Raw genomic sequence first — 18372 nt, forward strand, 5'->3', positions numbered from 1 at the left:
TGGCTGATACAAATTCACCACTAATTAATAAAACTTATCACATTTTTGTACAGGATTCTCCTCAATAGCTCTACAGAAACCCAAAGCATTCACCACAGTCAATCCATATTTGTTCTTGAGAACATCTTGTTAGTTTTGATCATAAAATTATATTTAGCATGATGGGGCATTCTATGAATTCAACAATTAACACAAGTGTCCCTTTAATTTTATGTGCCAGTCATCTACTAGAGGACATTGATAACAATAGGATGATAATAAGTATTACTTATGAGTCAGAAAGTCTGCTTTCTTTTCTTCTTACAATATTTTTATTCAGAAGGAAAAAAACAAGATTTACAGAGTGCAACACATAGATGCATCTCAACATAACTTGTGTACATTCATATATTGTAATAAAATTGATCAAAATGTTATAGCATAACACATAAAGGTATACCACTCTGTAATCAAAATTTTAAAGATAAGTCATACATCATAAAATAAATGTTTTATATAAAAAAGTTTGCTTACTGATAATCTTGCTAATAATGGCAGTAAAATTTTACTATTAATATAGCAAATGCAATGCTGACTTCCCAAGAATGACATGAAAATGACTCTCATGGAAGGCTTTTATTTAATTGTATAGTTAGAGCTATCTAACCTAAGCTAACCAAACACATATTTTTCTTTATTGATAGTAAAATAGGTACTTGTTAAAAACTGTTTAAAACTTTACTGATGAATTACTTTACTTTGTATTACTTTCTAGTGTAATGAAATATGGAGGATGAACTGTTCAACCTATACTTGTATCAAAGAAGATACATTCACAGTCGAAAATGTTGCCTGTCAATACACACCGCAGCCAAAATGTAGCAATGGGTTAAACCCAGTTAGAGTCGAAACTGAAGGTGGCTGCTGTTCAGAATGGGATTGTGAATGTAAGCATCTCTTTAACCATTTAAATTCATATTTTCTCATTAAATTGCAAATAGAGCCCATAACTACATTTATAAATGAATCCAAAAATCAATATTTGTTTTAAATTTTAGATATTTGTGATGTATGGGGACAGAGACATTATCGTACATTTGAGGGAATATTCTACAAATTCTTTGAAAATTGTTCGTATGTTCTTGTGGAAGAAGTGGATCCAAAATACGGATTTTCTGTGATCCTTGATAATTACTACTGCAGGACGTCAACGCCTTATTCTTGTGGAAAAACAGTAATTATTAATTATAATGGAAACATCTTACATGTAAATACTGAACAAGAAGTTGAAGTAAGTACCAATATCCCCTCATACAGGTACATTAAATCATTAAAATTATTTTTGTTGATAATTTTCTTCATACAACTGTTCATATTGTGCTGAACAATAACAAAATATATCATACAATTGCTATACTTCCACATGATTTGTCCTCACCTATTTAATACTTCTGAAAATTATGAATGCCAAGAAATTCTATCACAAAAGCACAGAACAAAGTTTCCATAAGCTGTATAGCATGCAATACTTTAATATTGACATTTTATCTACTTCATCCCCTATCAACATAGGTAGGAAAAGGAAGGAGGTCCTGAAAACAGACTACAGGGAGTTAGAAAAGAAGCTGAGAAGTAGGGAATAAGGGTAGTAATCTCAGGATTACTGCCTATGCCACGTGACAGTGAGTATTGGAACAGAGTGAGGTGGAGGATAAAAGTGTGGCTGTGGGACTGGAGCAGGGAACAGGGATTCAGATTTCTGGATCACTGGGACATCTTTTGGGGCAGGCATGACCTCAGAATCAGAATCAGGTTTATTATCACTGGCATGTGACATGAAATTTGTTAACTTAGTAAATAAGGACGGGTTGCACTTGAATCTGAGGGGGATCAATATCCTGGCAGGGAGGTTTGCTAAAGATATTGGAGAGAATTTAAATTAGAATTGCTAGGTGGTGCGAACTGAACTGAAGAGACGGAGGAAGGGGCAGTTGGCTCACAAATAGAGAAAGCTTGGATCAGTACTTGGAGCTATGATTTTGTGGCCATTACAGATACTTGGATGGCTCAGGGGCAGAAATGGCGACTTAGAGTGCCAGGCTTTAGATATTTCAGAACGGACAGGGAGGGAGGAAAAAGCAGTGGGGGCATGGTACTGCTGAACAGAGATAGTGTCCAGGGTGCAGAAAAGGAGGAAGTCATAGAGAGACTGTCTACTGAGTCTCTGTGGGTGGAAGTTAGAAACAGGACAGGGTCAATAACTCTACTGGGTGTTTTTTATAGACCACCCAATAGTAACAGGGACAACGAGGAGCTTATAGGGAGACAGATTCTGGAACAGTACAATAATAGCAGGGTTGTCATGATAGGAGATTTTAATTTCCCCAATATTGGTTGGCATCTCCCTACAGCAAGGGGTTTAGTTGGGGTGGAGTTTGTTAGGTGTGTTCAGGAAGGTTTTCTGATACAATATGTAGGTAAGCCTACAAGAGGAGAGGCTGTACTTGATCTGGTATTGGGAAGTGAACCTGGCCAGGTGTCAGGTCTCTCAGTGGGAGAGCATTTTTGAGATAGTGATCACAATTCTATCTCCTTTACCATAGCATTGGAGAAGGATAGGAGCAGTCAAGTCAGGAAAACACTTAATTGGTGTAAGGGGAAATATGAAGCTATCAGGCAGGAACATGGAAGTATGAATTGGGAGCACATGTTCTCAGGAAAAAGTACGGCAGAAATGTGGCAGAAGTTCAGGGGATATTTGCATGGCGTTCTGCATAGGTACGTTCCAATGAGACAAGGAAAAGACAGTATGGTACAAGACCCGTGGTGTACAAAGGATGTGGAAAATCAAGTCAAGAAGAAAAGCTTACAAAAGTTTCAAAAAACTAGGTAATGATAGAGATCTAGAAAATCACAAGGCTAGCAGGAAGGAGCTTAAGAATGAAATTAGGAGAGCCAGAAGGGGCCATGGAAAGGCCTTGTCAAGCAGGATTAACCGAAATCCCAAAGGCATTCTACAAGTATATAAAGACCATGAGTGGAAAAGTGTGTATGGAACCAGAGGAGGTAGCAGAGGTACTTAATGAATAATTTGCTTCAGTATTCACTACGGAAAAGGACCTTGGCGATTGTAGGGATGACTTACAGCGGACTGAAAAGCTTGAGCATTAAGAAAGAAAGAGGATGTGCAGGAGCTTTTGAAAAGGATCAAGTTGGACGAGATGTACCCCAGGCTACTGTGAGAGGCAAAGGAGGAGATTTGCATCATCAGTGGGGATGGGAGAAGTTCCAGAAGATTGGGTTGTTCCCTTATTCAAGAAAGGGAGTAGAGATAGCCCAGGAAATTATAAACCAGTGATTCTTACTTTAGTGCTTGGTAAGTTGATAGAGAAGATCCTGAGGGGCAGGATTTATGAACATTTGGAGAGGCATAATATGATTTAGAATAGTCAGCATGGCTTTGTCAAAGGCAAGTCATGCCTTACGAGCCTGATTGAATTTTTTGAGGATGTGACTAAACACATTGATGAAGGTAGAGCAGTAGATGTAGTGTATATGGATTTCAGCAAAGCATTTGATAAGGTGCCCCAGGTAAGCCTTATTGAAAAAGTAAGGGGACCTTGTTTTGTGGATCCAGAATTGGCTTGCCCACAGAAGGCAAAGAGTGGTTGTAGATGGGTCATATTCTGCATGGAGGTCAGTGACCAGTGATGTGCCTCAGGGATCTGTTCTGGGACCCCTTCTCTTCATGATTTTTATAAATGACCTGGATAAGGAAGTGGAAGGATGGGTTAGTAAATTTGCTGATAACACAATAGTTGGGGGTGTTGTGGATAGTGTGGAGGGCTGTCAGAGGTTACAGCGGGACATCCATGGGATGCAAAACTGGTCTGAGAAGTGGCTGATGGAGTTCAACCCAGATAAGTGTGAGGTGGTCCATTTTGGTAGGCCAAATATGATAGCAGAATATAGTATTAGTATTAGGACTCTTGGCAGTGTGGAGGACTAGAGGGATCTTGGGGTCTGTGTCCATAGGCCACTCAAAGCTGCTGCGCAGGTTGACTCTGTGGTTAAGAAGGCATATGGTGTATTGGCCTTCATCAACCATGGGACTGAGTTCAAGAGCCAAGAGGTAATGTTACAGCTACATAGGACCCTGGTCAGACCACACTTGGAGTACTGTGCTCAATTCTGTTCACCTCACTACAGCAAGGATGTGGAAACTATAGAAAGGGTGCAGAGGATATTTACAAGGATGTTGCCTGGATTGAGGAGGTTGAGTAAACTTGGTCTTTTCTCCTTGGAGTGACGGAGGATGAAAGGTTACTTGATAGAGGTGTATAAGATTATGAGAGGCATTGATCGTGTGGATAGTCAGAGCTTTTCCCAGGGCTGAAATGGCTAACATGAGAGGGCACAGTTTTAAGGTACTTGGAAGAAGGTACATAGGAGGTGTCAGGGGTAAGTATCTTACGCAGAGACTGGTGAGTGTGTGGAATGGGCTACCAGCAATGGTGGTGGAGGCAGATACAATAGGGTCTTTAAGACACTCTTGGATAGGTACATGGAGCTTAGAAAAATAGAGGTCTATGGGTAACTCTAGGCAATTTCTAAAGTAGGTACATATTCAGCGCAGCTTTCTTTTCTGAAGGGCCTGTATTATGTTGAAGGTTTTCTATGTTCTATGTTCTATATCATCTTTCAATCTCTTCTATGCAATCTTTTCCAGTACTCTTAATCTTGTCTAAACATTAAACATCAAATAACATCCCTGAACTTCTGTCCCCATACTTTTCAGTCTTTTCAGCCATCCAGTGTTTCCTAGTCATTGTCTGGGTCAATTCCTGTCTTCTGTGTCCTTCAACCAGATCTTCCCTTCTCCACCACGCCAAGCACCCAAATTTAATTAATCTTTCTCAACTACCCATCAAAGCATAAACTGGGTCAATTTTTGTCACTTTCATCACCAGTAAATCAGAATGAGTGAAACTTTCTCTCCTCAAATTCTCCATTGCCAAAAATGTTATTCTGCTGATTAGAACAATTTCTCTGTACTTATGTTGTCAAAATAATTCATGAACTTCGATATCAACCCAAACTGAACAATCTTATTACTGAAAGAGTCTTACAATCCAATTATGCTCTTGATGCAGGGCTATCATGCAGCCTGTCATAACTCCCCAAAGTTTTCATTAGTCAGTCTACAATCCCTACACAATTGATCAATTAATGGTCATGGATCTGCTAAGCTGTACCTAGCAGAAAAAGAAACAGGATCTGAGGAACACAACCTTAAGTTCCTTGTTGTAATATTAAAGATGATTTCCTAGATTACCAGAAACATTCTAAATATCTCAGTGCATGCTCTTCAAGAGGTGGCATGATCAGAATTGAACAGTAAACTCTAATTCAGGCCTAAACTATGTCCTGCACAGGTTCAACATAACTTCCTTTCTTCTGTACTTGTTATTATTTTTGAATTCCAAGATCCTAAATGAACAAGTCATTGTCAATTTCAAGCTTTTATGCACAGGCACACCTAAGATTGCATTCCTGCAGACCACAATATTGTACAAATTATCTCTCAACTGCCTCACCTTATTTTTTCTGCCCTCTACATCATATCATCCTTCTACTAAAAAAATTCATCTGGCATTTGTCCACTTATTTTGCCAGCCTAACAATGTCTTGCTGCTATTTGTTGTTATCCTCCTCATTGTTTACCATATCACCAATTGTCATCCTCAAATTTGGAAATCTTAACCTGTGCAACCATTTCTAAATTATCAATAAAGATGAATGAAAACAATGTATTACTTTTTAATCCAAAGACAACTAATTATCACCATTATTACTATGCTATTTGCTCTTAAGCCTATTGATCTATCCAAGTTGCTTATGACTCAAATTTCACATTTCTTAATTTGGCTGAAAAGCCTTTTGTGTGCAACTTTATGAATGTCTTCTGAAAATTAATAAAGATTATATCCAGTCCATCCCTTTCATCAACTTTCTCCACTGCATCATCAAAAAATACTCAGGTAATCAAAAGCAATTTGCTTTTACTTCATCAGCACTGGCTTATCTTAATTCAAGTGCCTGAAGTGCCTTTGATATTTTCACTGTCTACTGGTACTAAAATGTACTCATAGCTGAGGTTAAACTGAATGGCCTCTTGTATCTTGCATCCTTTAAGCAACTTGTGATGAGCTGATTTTCATAACATTAATTCATATTCCTATAGTACGTGTTGAGTTTTGTAAGAGGGAGCAGTTGTAAAGAAGGGAAAGCTAACAGACAATTTCACTGATCTGGATGAATTATTACAATAGCTTTGCTCTAAAAAGTCCAAAGCTCAACAGCTAGCAAGTGCAGAGCAAACAAACTAACCCTCTGTATATGAATGGTATTATGTGAGACAGAGCCACTTCAAGCAGCTTTTCAAAAAAGGTGGAAATGTTAATTTCATTAAAATCTTAAAATATTAACAAATAATTAAATACGTTAAAGTAATATAAAATAGTTCTAACACCATACTTCCATTTATTTTCTTCCTCAGGTAAGAGTCGTTATTTAAATAAATGAGGCTATCATACAGCAGCCTGCTCTGATATTAGATTGAATAACTGGACACAAAGTGCACCTGACCCTCTTTTCAGCATGCTCAGCTAGTTATAGAGTTCAGTCAGATTAGTTGGCACCTGATCTTGCCTTGATATACACTTAAAAGTTGGTCAAACATGTGTAAAGGTCTGAGTTAAGATGACTTAGAAATGGTTAACAGTCACCCAATCCTTTTTTCAGTCCACTTATTTTGAGTCCCTACTGGGTGAGGTGTCTGCTTGCAACTAGAAAATCAAAACCAGGCATTAAATTTACAGGACCTTTGTTTTTACTATTGCAAGGGAGACTTAAACTGTTGATAAAATTACCTTCAATCAAATCTGATCCCCTTTACTATTGAGACTATCACATTCTGTTCAGAAATGCTATAGATCACGAGCCATAAAGTTTTAATTATTATTTCTTTGACATAATCTTGTAATAATTTTCTTTTGCAGGGCTTTTAAATTTTTTTCAAGTATTTCCATTTACTTTTTGCAGGAGATGCTCAATGGAGAAGCCTTGCAATTACCACATAATGCCAAAGGATTTAACATTTCAAAACAGGGTGTCAATGTACACATTTATATTCCAAATATTCGAACCACTATTATAGTCAAGAAAAACCATATCACGATTAAAGTATCAGAAAAACTTTTCCTCCACAAACTACAAGGGCACTGCGGTATGTAATATAATGTTGTTAATAACAATATAACTATATAAACTTAATCAATTGTAGTACCCTTTTAATTGGTTAGTAGAGAAGTTATACAACATCCATAGGCTCCTTTTACGTCATAAAACTTTATGAGCCAGATTTGTTGATCTATTTATGGTGGTATATTTATGATACATAGATGACAATATAAACATGGCAATTATTATGATTATACATTATTTTTAATAATTTACCTTCAATATAGAAACATTGAAAAACCTACAGCACAATAAAGGCCTTTTGACCCACAAAATTGTGCCGAACATGTCCCTACCTTAGAAATTACTAGATTAGATTTATAGATTTTATTTCGTATACTTCATCCTCTATAGACATTGTGAAAGAAAATACAGATTTAAAACATGTGCTAATACTTTGCTTAGTGGGGACCAACACCCTCAAAAAAGCGATGCCTCAGGAAATCAGTTTCCATCATTACTTAACAGCACTTTTCAGGACAGGCCCTATTCTCATTACTACCATTGAGAGGAAGTATGGTAGTCTGAAGATCCACATTCAACATCATTGAAACAGGTTCTTTCCCTCTGCCGTCAGATTTCTGAACAAATCATGAACTTTGGGTCTGTTAAAGATGCCAGGGCCTAGGACATCTTGGATCACGTCCTCAGCATTCTTAAGTGGAAGGGTGAACAACTATGTTGGTATCAATGACATAATTAGGGATGATGACAAGGTTCTGCAAAGTAAGTTCAGGGAGTTAGGTAATACAAACAAAATGCTGGAGAAACTCAGCAGGCCAGGCATCATCTGTTGAAAAGAGTAAACAGTCGATGCATCGGGACTGCATAAAAAGAGATGAGAACTTAGAGTAAGAAAGTGGAGCAGAGCGGAGGAAGAAGTACAAGGTAGTAGATGATAGGTGAGGGAGAGGGGGTGAAGTAAACAGCTGGGAAATCAATTGATGAAAGAGATAAAGGGCGGGAGAAGGAGGAATCTGACTGGAGAGGACAGAGGACCATGGAAGAAAGGGAAGGGGGAGGAGCAACAGAGACAGGTGATGGGCAGGTTAGGAGATAAGGAGAGAAAGGGAAATGAGAATGGGGAATGATGAAGGGGGGTGCAGCAATTACCAGAAGTTCAAGAAATCAAGGTTCATACTGTCAGGTTGGAGGCTACCCAGAAATATGAGGAGTTGCTCCTCCAACCTGAATATGGTCTCATCACGATAGTAGAGGAGGCTGTGGACTGACATGTCGGAATGGGAATGGGAAGTAAAACTGAAATGGGTAGCCACTGGGAGATTCAACTTTTTCTAGTAGTCAGAGTGTAGGTGCTCAGTAAAGCAGTTTCCCAACCTATGTTGGATCTCAATGGTATACAGGACGCCACACCAGAAGCACCAGATACAGTAGATAACTTTAAAAAAAACTCACATGTGAAGTGTTGCCTCACCTGGAAGGACTTTTTGCGGCCCTGAACGGTAGTGAGGGAGAAGGAGTAGGGGCAGGTGTGATACTTGCAAGGGTAAGTATCAGAAGGGAGATTAGTGGGGACGGACAAATGGACAAGGGAGTCACAAAGTGAGCAATTCCTGCAGAAAGCAAAAAATGGTGGGAAAGATGTGCTTAGTGTGTCCTTTGGGGATGGCAGGAATCATGAGAATTATGTGCTGGATTTGGAGGCTGGTGGGGTGGTAGGTGAGGAGAAGAGAAACTCTGTCCCTGTTGGGGTGGTGGATGGATGAGATGAGAGCTGCCATGTGTGAAATGGAAGAGTGCAGGTGAGACAGTGTTGATGGTGGAAGAAGGAAAGCCCCATTCTTTGAAGAAGGAGAACATCACATTAGTTCTGGAGTGAACCGTCTTATCCTGAGAGCAGATGTGGTAAAGATAAAGGGCAGCAAGTTAGTTCACCCTGATATATTTCCATCATGAACTTGTCAAGAAGTGTGGAACTTACACTTCTAGATTTACATGCAGTTTCCAAATGATTTCATGGTTTGAAAATGATAAAAGTTCACTAAGGACTTGCCCAAATTTGCCAACAAATTTGTTCCTTAATTGTTTTGTTATTAAGTCATAGAATTTGCTGATTAAAACAAACTATTTCCATTTCATAGGTTCTGTTTCTAAAAATAAAACTGATGAATGTATGAGGCGGAATGGAAAGGTGGAGCCCAGTTACTGTTGTTCTGAAACAGCATATGAATGGAAAGTCAGTTCTGGAAATAATCAACACTGTACAGATGTACCTACATATAAGCCTTGTATCCCAACAACTACTCCACCTCCATCATGTGAATACGGGGCAGAAGTGTGTGATTTCATTATGGAAGAGTATGTAACATTCTGTCACTTCTTGAAAAAACAAGCATAGCTTTAGCTAATATAATTATACATAAATGCTTTCACTTTTTAAAAAAGTATCGCATTATTTTTTTAATTTAACCCAACTCTTTATTAAATTCAATTCTGCTGGTTATATGTTAATTGTTTCCACTTGCCTTGGTTTCTGATTAGCTGAATAACTCATTTAACAATCTTCATTGCAGCTCTGAAGTACAGTCAGAATTTGCCAACCGCAAAATATTTTCATTGGTATGGTATTCTATAGGAAAGGTATCTAGAATTGCAGAGTATTCCTTAAAAAGAGAACTTGAAGATTTTAATATTATCCCTGATATCTAGAAGTACATAGTTAATCTGTGAATCATTTATTTAAATTTTACTGATACAAACCACCATAATTAAATTTAAGTAAATGTTGAGGCACTATACACCTGAAAGAAAAAGTTTAATCAAAACCTTGAACTAATATCATCTCAGTCTGGTCTACCATCAGTAAATGAAGTTGATGTTCATACAAGACTATTGACAGATATTGACAAATGGTCTTCAGGTCAATGTGTTTAGAAAATTATAAATATAATCTAGTTATTAAAATTCAGAAATCCCTTGAGACATAGTGTCGATAAGAAATTATAAGTTAGTTTTAAAACTCCACCTGTCAATATAAACCAAGTTCTCACTAATAACGATATCCAGAAAACATCTTCCTTTATCATTCTGGCTGAAGGAACATATGAGGATAAGGGATAATTTCACTGCTTTCTTTGAAAGTATTATCATTTCATTCTATTTTTCTATTTGAAAGATCAAATGACTTTACCCTCTCATTCAAAAAGTACCATCTTCAACAGCCCAGTATTTTGCAGTAATAAACTATAACTTAAACCTACATTATTGTGCTCAAGTCAAGTTTAAATTGAGCTTTCTCCTTTTGGCTTTGAGGCAAGAATGTCACCAAGTAAGCTGTGACAGAAACTCATGAAATGTTGCTTGTGATTTCACATCATACGATGTGTTGAGTTCCTATTTATCAATTCTTTTATAGTCCAATGTTTGAAAACCAGCAGAAAAAGTATGCCTTCAACACCAGTCCCTTACACCATAATTTTTTTTACTGCAGAATTTTGAAGATTCATTGGAAATAAAATTATTTTGCTTCTCTGTGCATAACTTTTTGTACAACTTGTTTTATATCTGAATTTAGCAATTCATTCTCAACTTGCCGAAGTCTTGATGTTCTTACTCCCTATGTCGACGCATGTCGGTACGATAACTGCCGAAAGAATAAAACAGATTGCTCCAGCGTGGAGGCAGCTGCCATAAGATGTAATGCAGTTGGATCATGTGTTGACTGGAGACAATCTACAAATGGATTATGCAGTGAGTAATGTGAAGCTATACAGTTATGATTAAGGAATAAACTATGGTTATAGACTAAATTATAAAAGTAAAAATAATTTTAGATTAAATACAAAACCAGTGGGTTTAAATAATTTCATTCTTTAATTAAGATCAGAATTATTTCAGTAGCCAGAAAAATGCAGTGGTATTGATTTATTATGATTTTAAAATGAGAGAACTTGATTTAATTAGTAGACAATAATCCTATTTTCCTTTTGCTCATCCTCTTCTAAGATTGTACCCAATTTAGCCACAAAACGTGTGCTTTCCCTGCTGAGATCTGAATTTGGCAAACTTATGAATTCAGCTCAATGAATCCATAAATTTGGTTCACACTACCAGTAGGATCTTGTGCGATCTTACAGCCCTGTCCAAAAACAGATGGTGGAAATCTTTATGCTCATGGCATTTTCTTGCTGACCTTACCAATTAAAAATAAAATGGTGAGGAGATTTTAGGAACAAGCTAGCAGATCCTTCAGTCACCAGACAACACAGGAGTTAATTTATACACTTCATTACTTATTGCCATCACTTGCATCTTTCACCTTTCCTCTGCTACGCAAACATGGAATCAATTTCCTATAGTAAGAAAAAAATATGAATTAAGTTGTGCAAATAGGAATAAAATTATTGTTATTTGTGAATAGTTACATTAAAGCTTTAGGAAAAAATATTGGCGTTAATGAATAAGTATATGCTGTCACTTTCAGGAATTAATTCCTATATATTATATCTGTCACAAGCAACATTAAATAGCAATAATAAGCTGAAAATCACAAAATTAATTTTAATGACCATTTTTCTTGTCATTAAGTCATGAGGAAATTTGTAATCAACTTTGAATCTAGTGAATGGAGGAAAGTATGTTTTTGATCACCAGCAATAAATGTGAATCCAGTCATTGGTCACCAGTTGTCCTTTCATATGCCTGCTAATTTTAATGGCACTGGATATCCAGAGGTGAAAACAAAGCCCATTTTCCCCCACAAAGTAATTTCAGTTGCAACTAATATTCTGTGCAAACAGTAAATTTATTACCCTCTGAGTTTTTATTAAACCACCCAGGCTAGCTTGAAATATAAGTAGATAATTTGAATGATTCTGTGCCTAATATTACTCCTTTCCTTTCAGACTACAACTGTCGACCTGGTTTTGTCTATAAAGCCTGTGCCACCTCTAATCACAATTATTGTCAAAACAAGTAAGTATTTTGTAATACATTACCCATTGCCCAGATCCACTTCATAGTACTTGTCTGACATGTTTGTAATATTTGTGCTTGTTTTAAAGCATTCTTTCCTATAACATTGAATAATGCAACAGATATCCATATTTATTTTCAGCATGATGAAAACTGGAAAGGCGTTTAATAAGCCTGTTGAAGGTTGCTTCTGTCCAGGGGGAATGATGCTGTCTGAAGACAAAATCCACTGTGTTTACTCATGTATTACAAGTGAGTTAACTTCCCACACAAAAAGACTTATAACGTACATAAACACTTTCCACAACTGGGAAAGGTAACACATATTTAATAAATTGTGTATATTTCTTTTCTCTAGGGTGTATAGACTCCTCAGGAAAAATAAGAAATGTGAGTGTATGAAAAACTTTCTATATTTTACTGAAACCCTTATCTTAAGTAAAATCATTCCACATAGTAACAATATCTTGTTAGTATCATGAGCAGAATTTCACAAGGGAATGGTGTATTTTGATTCAGATGGTTGAAACTCATTACATCTCTACTCAATATCTTTAATTTTCTGGATTTATTGTTTTAAAGCCATGGTATATTTTTAGAGCCTCAAAAATGTACTCTGGTGTAATGTTGTTATTTAGTAATAGTGCAGTACAATAATTGTGCAACATAACTTTGAGTTCTATAGCATAAAGATTTCTATTTGGTTCATTATTTTCCCACTGGCTTTTCAAAAGTACTGAATACTCTGACTATTTTTCAAATTATCTCTGAAAATCATGCCCTGAATTTCAGCTTGGTGCTGATAATGCAGACATTTTTGTTTCTCATGCACGTGATTATATATTTAATAAGTGCTAGTACCTGGATCAGGGAATTTTCATAAGCTTTTGTACTTCTCTTTTTGTCAAAAGGCAAGAGAGTGCGGCAAACATTTGTCAAGAAGAGGACACAGTCAGCATTTTCAGTTCCCCTACCAATCAAATTACCAAAGGGTTGTTTATTTCATAACCCTGGCACTGAGGCTGCTCAGAACATCAGTTTGTTGACAATGGGATGCAGACCAGATCTTTTCAAGGCCATAGTAAAAGTTCTCTTCGACCTCCTCTCTAGCTCTTGCACTGCGACATTAGTTTGCCAAAGGGCATGAGATGTTTGCTAATCACAGAGGAAAAAAAAATCCTTGAGACACCAGACAAACTAATAACAGTATTAATTTTCCAGTTTGATGCTCCACCCCCTCATTCCTCATTCTTCAGTTTGTCCATACCTGTTAAATCTTCCACAGCTTAGTGATGTCAATAATGTTTCTGTGTTCTTGGGCAATTAGACCATAAGACCCCAAGACTACAAGACAGAAGAGCAGAATTAGGCCATTCAGTCCATCGAGTCTGCTTCACCATTCCATCAAGGCTGATTCTGGATCCCCTCAAACTCATACAACTGCTTTCTCGCCATATCCTTTGATGCCCTACCTGATAAGGAAATTATCAACTTCCGCCTTAAATATACACACAGACTTGGCCTCCACCGTAGTCTGCAGCAGGGCATTCCACAGATTTACTACTCTCTGGCTTAAAAAAAAATCCTCCTTACCTGTCTTCTATAGGGTCACCCCTCAATTTTGAAGCTGTGCCCTCTAGTTCTGGATACCCCACCATAGGTAAAATTCTCTCCACATCCACCCTATCTAGTTCTTTCAACATTCAGGAGGTTTCAATGAGATCCCCACACATTCTACTAAATTCCAGTGAGTACAGGCCCAAAGCTGCCAAATGCTCCTCATATGTTAACCCCTTCATTACTGGAATCATCCTCGTGAACCTCCTCTGTATTCTCTCCAATGACAACACATCTTCCCTGAGATATAGGACCCAAAACTGTTCATAATACTCCAAGAGTGGCCTGACTAGTGTCTTATAAAGGCTCAGCATTATCTCCTTGCTTTTATATTCTATTCGCCTTGAAATAAATAACAACATTGCATTTGCCTTCTTTACAACAGACAACCTGTAAATTAACCTTCTGGGAGTCTTGCAAAAGGATTCCTAAGTTCCTCTGCACCTCTGATGCTTGAACCTTCTCCCCATTTAGATAATAGTCTGCACTTTGTTCCTTTTACCAAAATGCATTATCAGACATTTCCCAAAACTGTATTCCATCTGCCACTTCTTTTCCCCATTCTTCCAGTTTGTCTAAGTCATGCTTCAATCACATTGTTTCCTCAGCATAACCTACCCACACCACCCCCCCACCGCATATCTTTGTATCATCGCAAACTTTGCCACAAAGCCATCAATTCTGTTATCTGAATCATTAACAAACACCCAGAACACGGACTCTGTAGACATACCTCTATTCTCTCAAGATTTAAATAAGAAATAAGGCATGAACTCATCTACTTACTTTGCCTCCATCTTTTCTCACTGAAGCCTTATTGAGCCAAAGCCTTAGTTCTGCCTCAGACTACTCCAATAACTGTTCGCGCAATGAGGCACTACCTCTGTTTAATAGCAACTGTCAAAAACCTTTGCTGGACCTGCCTGAGGATGCTCCTGTGCGTCTGCGCAGTACTCCAATCAATGACTCCTTGCTAAAAAAGCTTGCTAATTTTTCAAGCCCTTTGTCAAACCTGTGCAGGAATGCTCCTGTTGCATCTACACAGTATTCCAATCAATGATTTGTGAGGTCTCCTGAAAAAGACTAAGATTAGCATTTGAAACTTTACAAAACGTCAAATTTCACCTAAGATCTACAAATATTAATCAGGAACAGAAGGCTAATTTTGTCTTTCTATCTCAAGGCAATTAATTTATTGATCTGACTTAATAAATCAGCTGAAGTTGACTTCCTCGGCAAATAATATTGCCACATGTAACATATATTTACAGCTATAACACACTCTGATATTCTTTGGGAAGAGCTTCTATCCATTTGACTTGACAAGCACTTTTGTGCTGATACTTCTGCTTTTTGTTACCAGGATGGAGAAGAATGGGCTGATCCCAATAATACATGTAAATACTACAGATGTTCAAAAGGCCTATTAATAGAGATGCAAAGAACATGCTCTTCTTATCCCACCTGTGATGAGGTTTGTACAAATTTTAATTGTAACAGATTCCCTGCATCACAATGTACATTCACACTAAATACTGATTTGCTTTTTTCACGTCAACTTAATTCACCAACGGATGATCAGCTTTTCAAAATAATTCAGAACATTGAGTTTTGGGTATTGGGACATTAACTATTATGTTCTATTCAACTACACAATGCAATTTATAACTTAGGGCTTCTCTTCAATCTTCCTCCAATGCTTCAGATGTGTATTTCATGAGTTCATTCCTACAGGACTGGACTTTCAAAAAAGTCCTGCTTCTACATGATCTAAAGAAGGACCTCTGGTCCTAGGAACCTGATTTAATTTATTTGTTTACCTACTCTCCTTAAGGTACATCCCTTCCTCATCAACACCTCCCCCATCACCCAGTGACCAAAGAAAAGTTCTTATTTATTCTAGTGGAAACTTCAATTCAATGACACTTTATTTATAATTGTTGCTTGTTTGGATTTTCTATGTAATTCACACATTAAAACATATTTTAACAATGAAATAACATATTACAATTGGTATTTAAATATTATGTATACCACAGTAACAATTCAATATTTCTTCTACTTAGTCTGAGAAAGAATGGGATGACTATAACTGCTGCTATGACTGTCCTCCAGAAGGTAAGTAGTTACATTTTGAATACTGGAGTATATTTTCAAACTATTTATCCTCCATGGAAAATTTGTAACTTCCACCTTCTCCTGATCTGAATGTGTCCTTTCTCATATACACACTTCCTATGTGAACCAATCTGCAATGTGGCATTTACTTAGAGGAGGCGAGGTAGTGATTGATATTTTTAACTTCCTATGATCCACCTGAGGGTAATGGTGCCTGCTCTGGAAAGCAATATGCTGGAACACTCAGCTCTTTGATCTGTAGTGTTCTTAAGAAAGGAATAAATACTTTGCAGAGTACTCAGTAGAGTTCTACATACTGATTTAAAGAAAATCTGAATGCTGAATTTTTGACATTAATCTTACATAGGACTGATGCATTTAGCCCCCAATCCATTTCACTGTGGAACAATCAAATAAATTGCAACACGCTCATGATACACACATTGCTGGTTGTAAGTCCTGTGCGAGTATAGAATGACATTTCCACATTCCTACTGATTTCTTAACCAAGGCGTGCAATCTAACAATATACAAAATTGTATTGTATATCAGTATAAAATAAACAGATCTTCCATTATTCAATTATCGTCTGTGCACATTTGCTAACGTCTGCTGAATCTGATGACAATAACAATTATATTTGTTGTTTTAAAAAAAGGACACTCTGTCTCACATGCAACTTTTCTGTCATTTCATAACATTGAATGATAGTGAAAATCTCCGTTGTCCTAATTTCCATGTTTTTCAACAGTACTACGATGTAAAGTTAAAAACAAAACACTTACAATCAACAAGGATAATTGTACAGCAACAGTTAACTTGAATTCATGTGAAGGAAACTGCAGTTCATATTCCATGTAAGTAATTTTAATAATCTTGTGATAGCTTAAATACAATTATGTCTCTAAAAAACAGCAAGAAGTGTTGAGAAAGTACGACCACATAGTAAACTCTGGAATGGTGCTTACTAGAAGGTGTGTTCCTCTTTTAACATTACTGCATCTTCCCACTTTACTAATAAAACAAGCAACTCATCCTTGACTGAGGTAGGAGAAAGGATGATCCAGGAAAATGGACAGACAATGGCAAAGAAGATATGGAAGACCATAATCTTGCTTTATATATCACCTATGCCAGTGACTGGCAAGCTGGAAAACAAGTGGTGATATCTCTTGGGCATTGCCAGAAAATCTGCAAAAATTCTTGTATGAACTGTGAGCCAAGTAACGGCAACTTGATGACGATGAGAACACATAAAATTTTATTAATGGACAGGATGCTAACTTTATACAGATGAAATTTTTTGCAATCTTTTTTCTTTGAGTATTTGCAATTGTTTTGTTTAAATAATCATTAATTAGTTAAAATAACATTGTTGTTAGGTCTGTAATCCCATGACAGCTTTCTGCTATTGTTACATTTGTATGTGTAATTAAAATACGTATAATATTGTAAGATAATATATCACACTAATTTAATTACTCTATTGTGATCTTATTATATTTTAGGTTTGATTATACACTAAATAACATGAAGCACAAGTGTGAGTGCTGCCGAGAACAAACAACTGAAACAAAAGAAGTAACATTGGATTGTGATGATGGATCGAATAAACCATACACCTACATTTCTGCCAAGACATGCACCTGCTCTATCTGTGAAAATAGTACAATTTGAAATGAAACTTTAAGCTCTTTTCTCATTTTTACTTTCTAACTTTTGATGCTTTTTAGGCAAATAATACTTGGTGATGATTGAAAAATGTTTGCTAACATCTATTCCTATCCACGAGTTTCTTCACATCATATTTTTGTTTTATTCAATTGAAAACTGAAGTAAAATATTTTCTGCATGAGATTCAGTGTTATTTGTCTTGAAATTTTCTTTAAATTAAAACTACATCAAGAGCAGAATGCAATTTGCTTCCATATTAAACTTCCCTGCTTTACATCCCAATGACAGTGCAATAACTCCAGACTACTGCATTCAAATAGAGCAACCCATTAAATGTAACATATCACAAGGTTTACTCAAGATTTTCAAATTATGTGCTTCAGTTTCCCTTCATACCCTTATATAGCAAATTGAAAAATGATCATTCACTGGCAGGGAAGAACCCCTCTGAGAAACTCAGGAAGTTTCTTGAATCTAAAACTTGCTCAATATACTATACACCAGTTTCCTCAAATGCACCTGCTATTTGTTTTCAGTAGTAGGTATTGGACTCCTTCTCAGATTTGAATTCCAAATTCGTGGCTTTTCCAGATAACAGATAATCTTGCATGCAATATAGACAGGTTAAATTCACTTAATAGGGGTGGCTATTGCATAGCACCTGGTTGGCAGAGGAGATGCTTGCCACATTTCAGGCCATGTTTCATAAATACTTCTTTTTCTGTAATAGATAGAAATTACAGTGTC

The 18372-nt window shown here is 36.7% G+C and overlaps 1 protein-coding gene across 1 annotated transcript in view; it reads left to right on the forward strand.

Annotated features, from left to right (window-relative positions):
- Positions 1–17772, forward strand: part of LOC140738193 (mucin-2-like) — a 34726-nt gene extending 16954 nt beyond the window's left edge. Inside the window, exons 17-28 of the mRNA XM_073065304.1 lie at positions 755–926; positions 1038–1270; positions 7084–7267; positions 9384–9600; positions 10817–10992; positions 12147–12216; positions 12359–12468; positions 12575–12606; positions 15197–15307; positions 15900–15951; positions 16703–16808; positions 17460–17772. Of these exons, the coding sequence (XP_072921405.1) occupies positions 755–926; positions 1038–1270; positions 7084–7267; positions 9384–9600; positions 10817–10992; positions 12147–12216; positions 12359–12468; positions 12575–12606; positions 15197–15307; positions 15900–15951; positions 16703–16808; positions 17460–17628 (1632 nt within the window). The 3' untranslated portion in view covers positions 17629–17772. The remainder of the gene's footprint in view (positions 1–754; positions 927–1037; positions 1271–7083; positions 7268–9383; positions 9601–10816; positions 10993–12146; positions 12217–12358; positions 12469–12574; positions 12607–15196; positions 15308–15899; positions 15952–16702; positions 16809–17459) is intronic.
- The last annotated feature ends 600 nt before the right edge of the window (positions 17773–18372 follow it).

This window comes from Hemitrygon akajei, chromosome 14 (assembly GCF_048418815.1).
Source record: "Hemitrygon akajei chromosome 14, sHemAka1.3, whole genome shotgun sequence".
Classification (NCBI taxonomy): Eukaryota; Metazoa; Chordata; class Chondrichthyes; order Myliobatiformes; family Dasyatidae; genus Hemitrygon; species Hemitrygon akajei.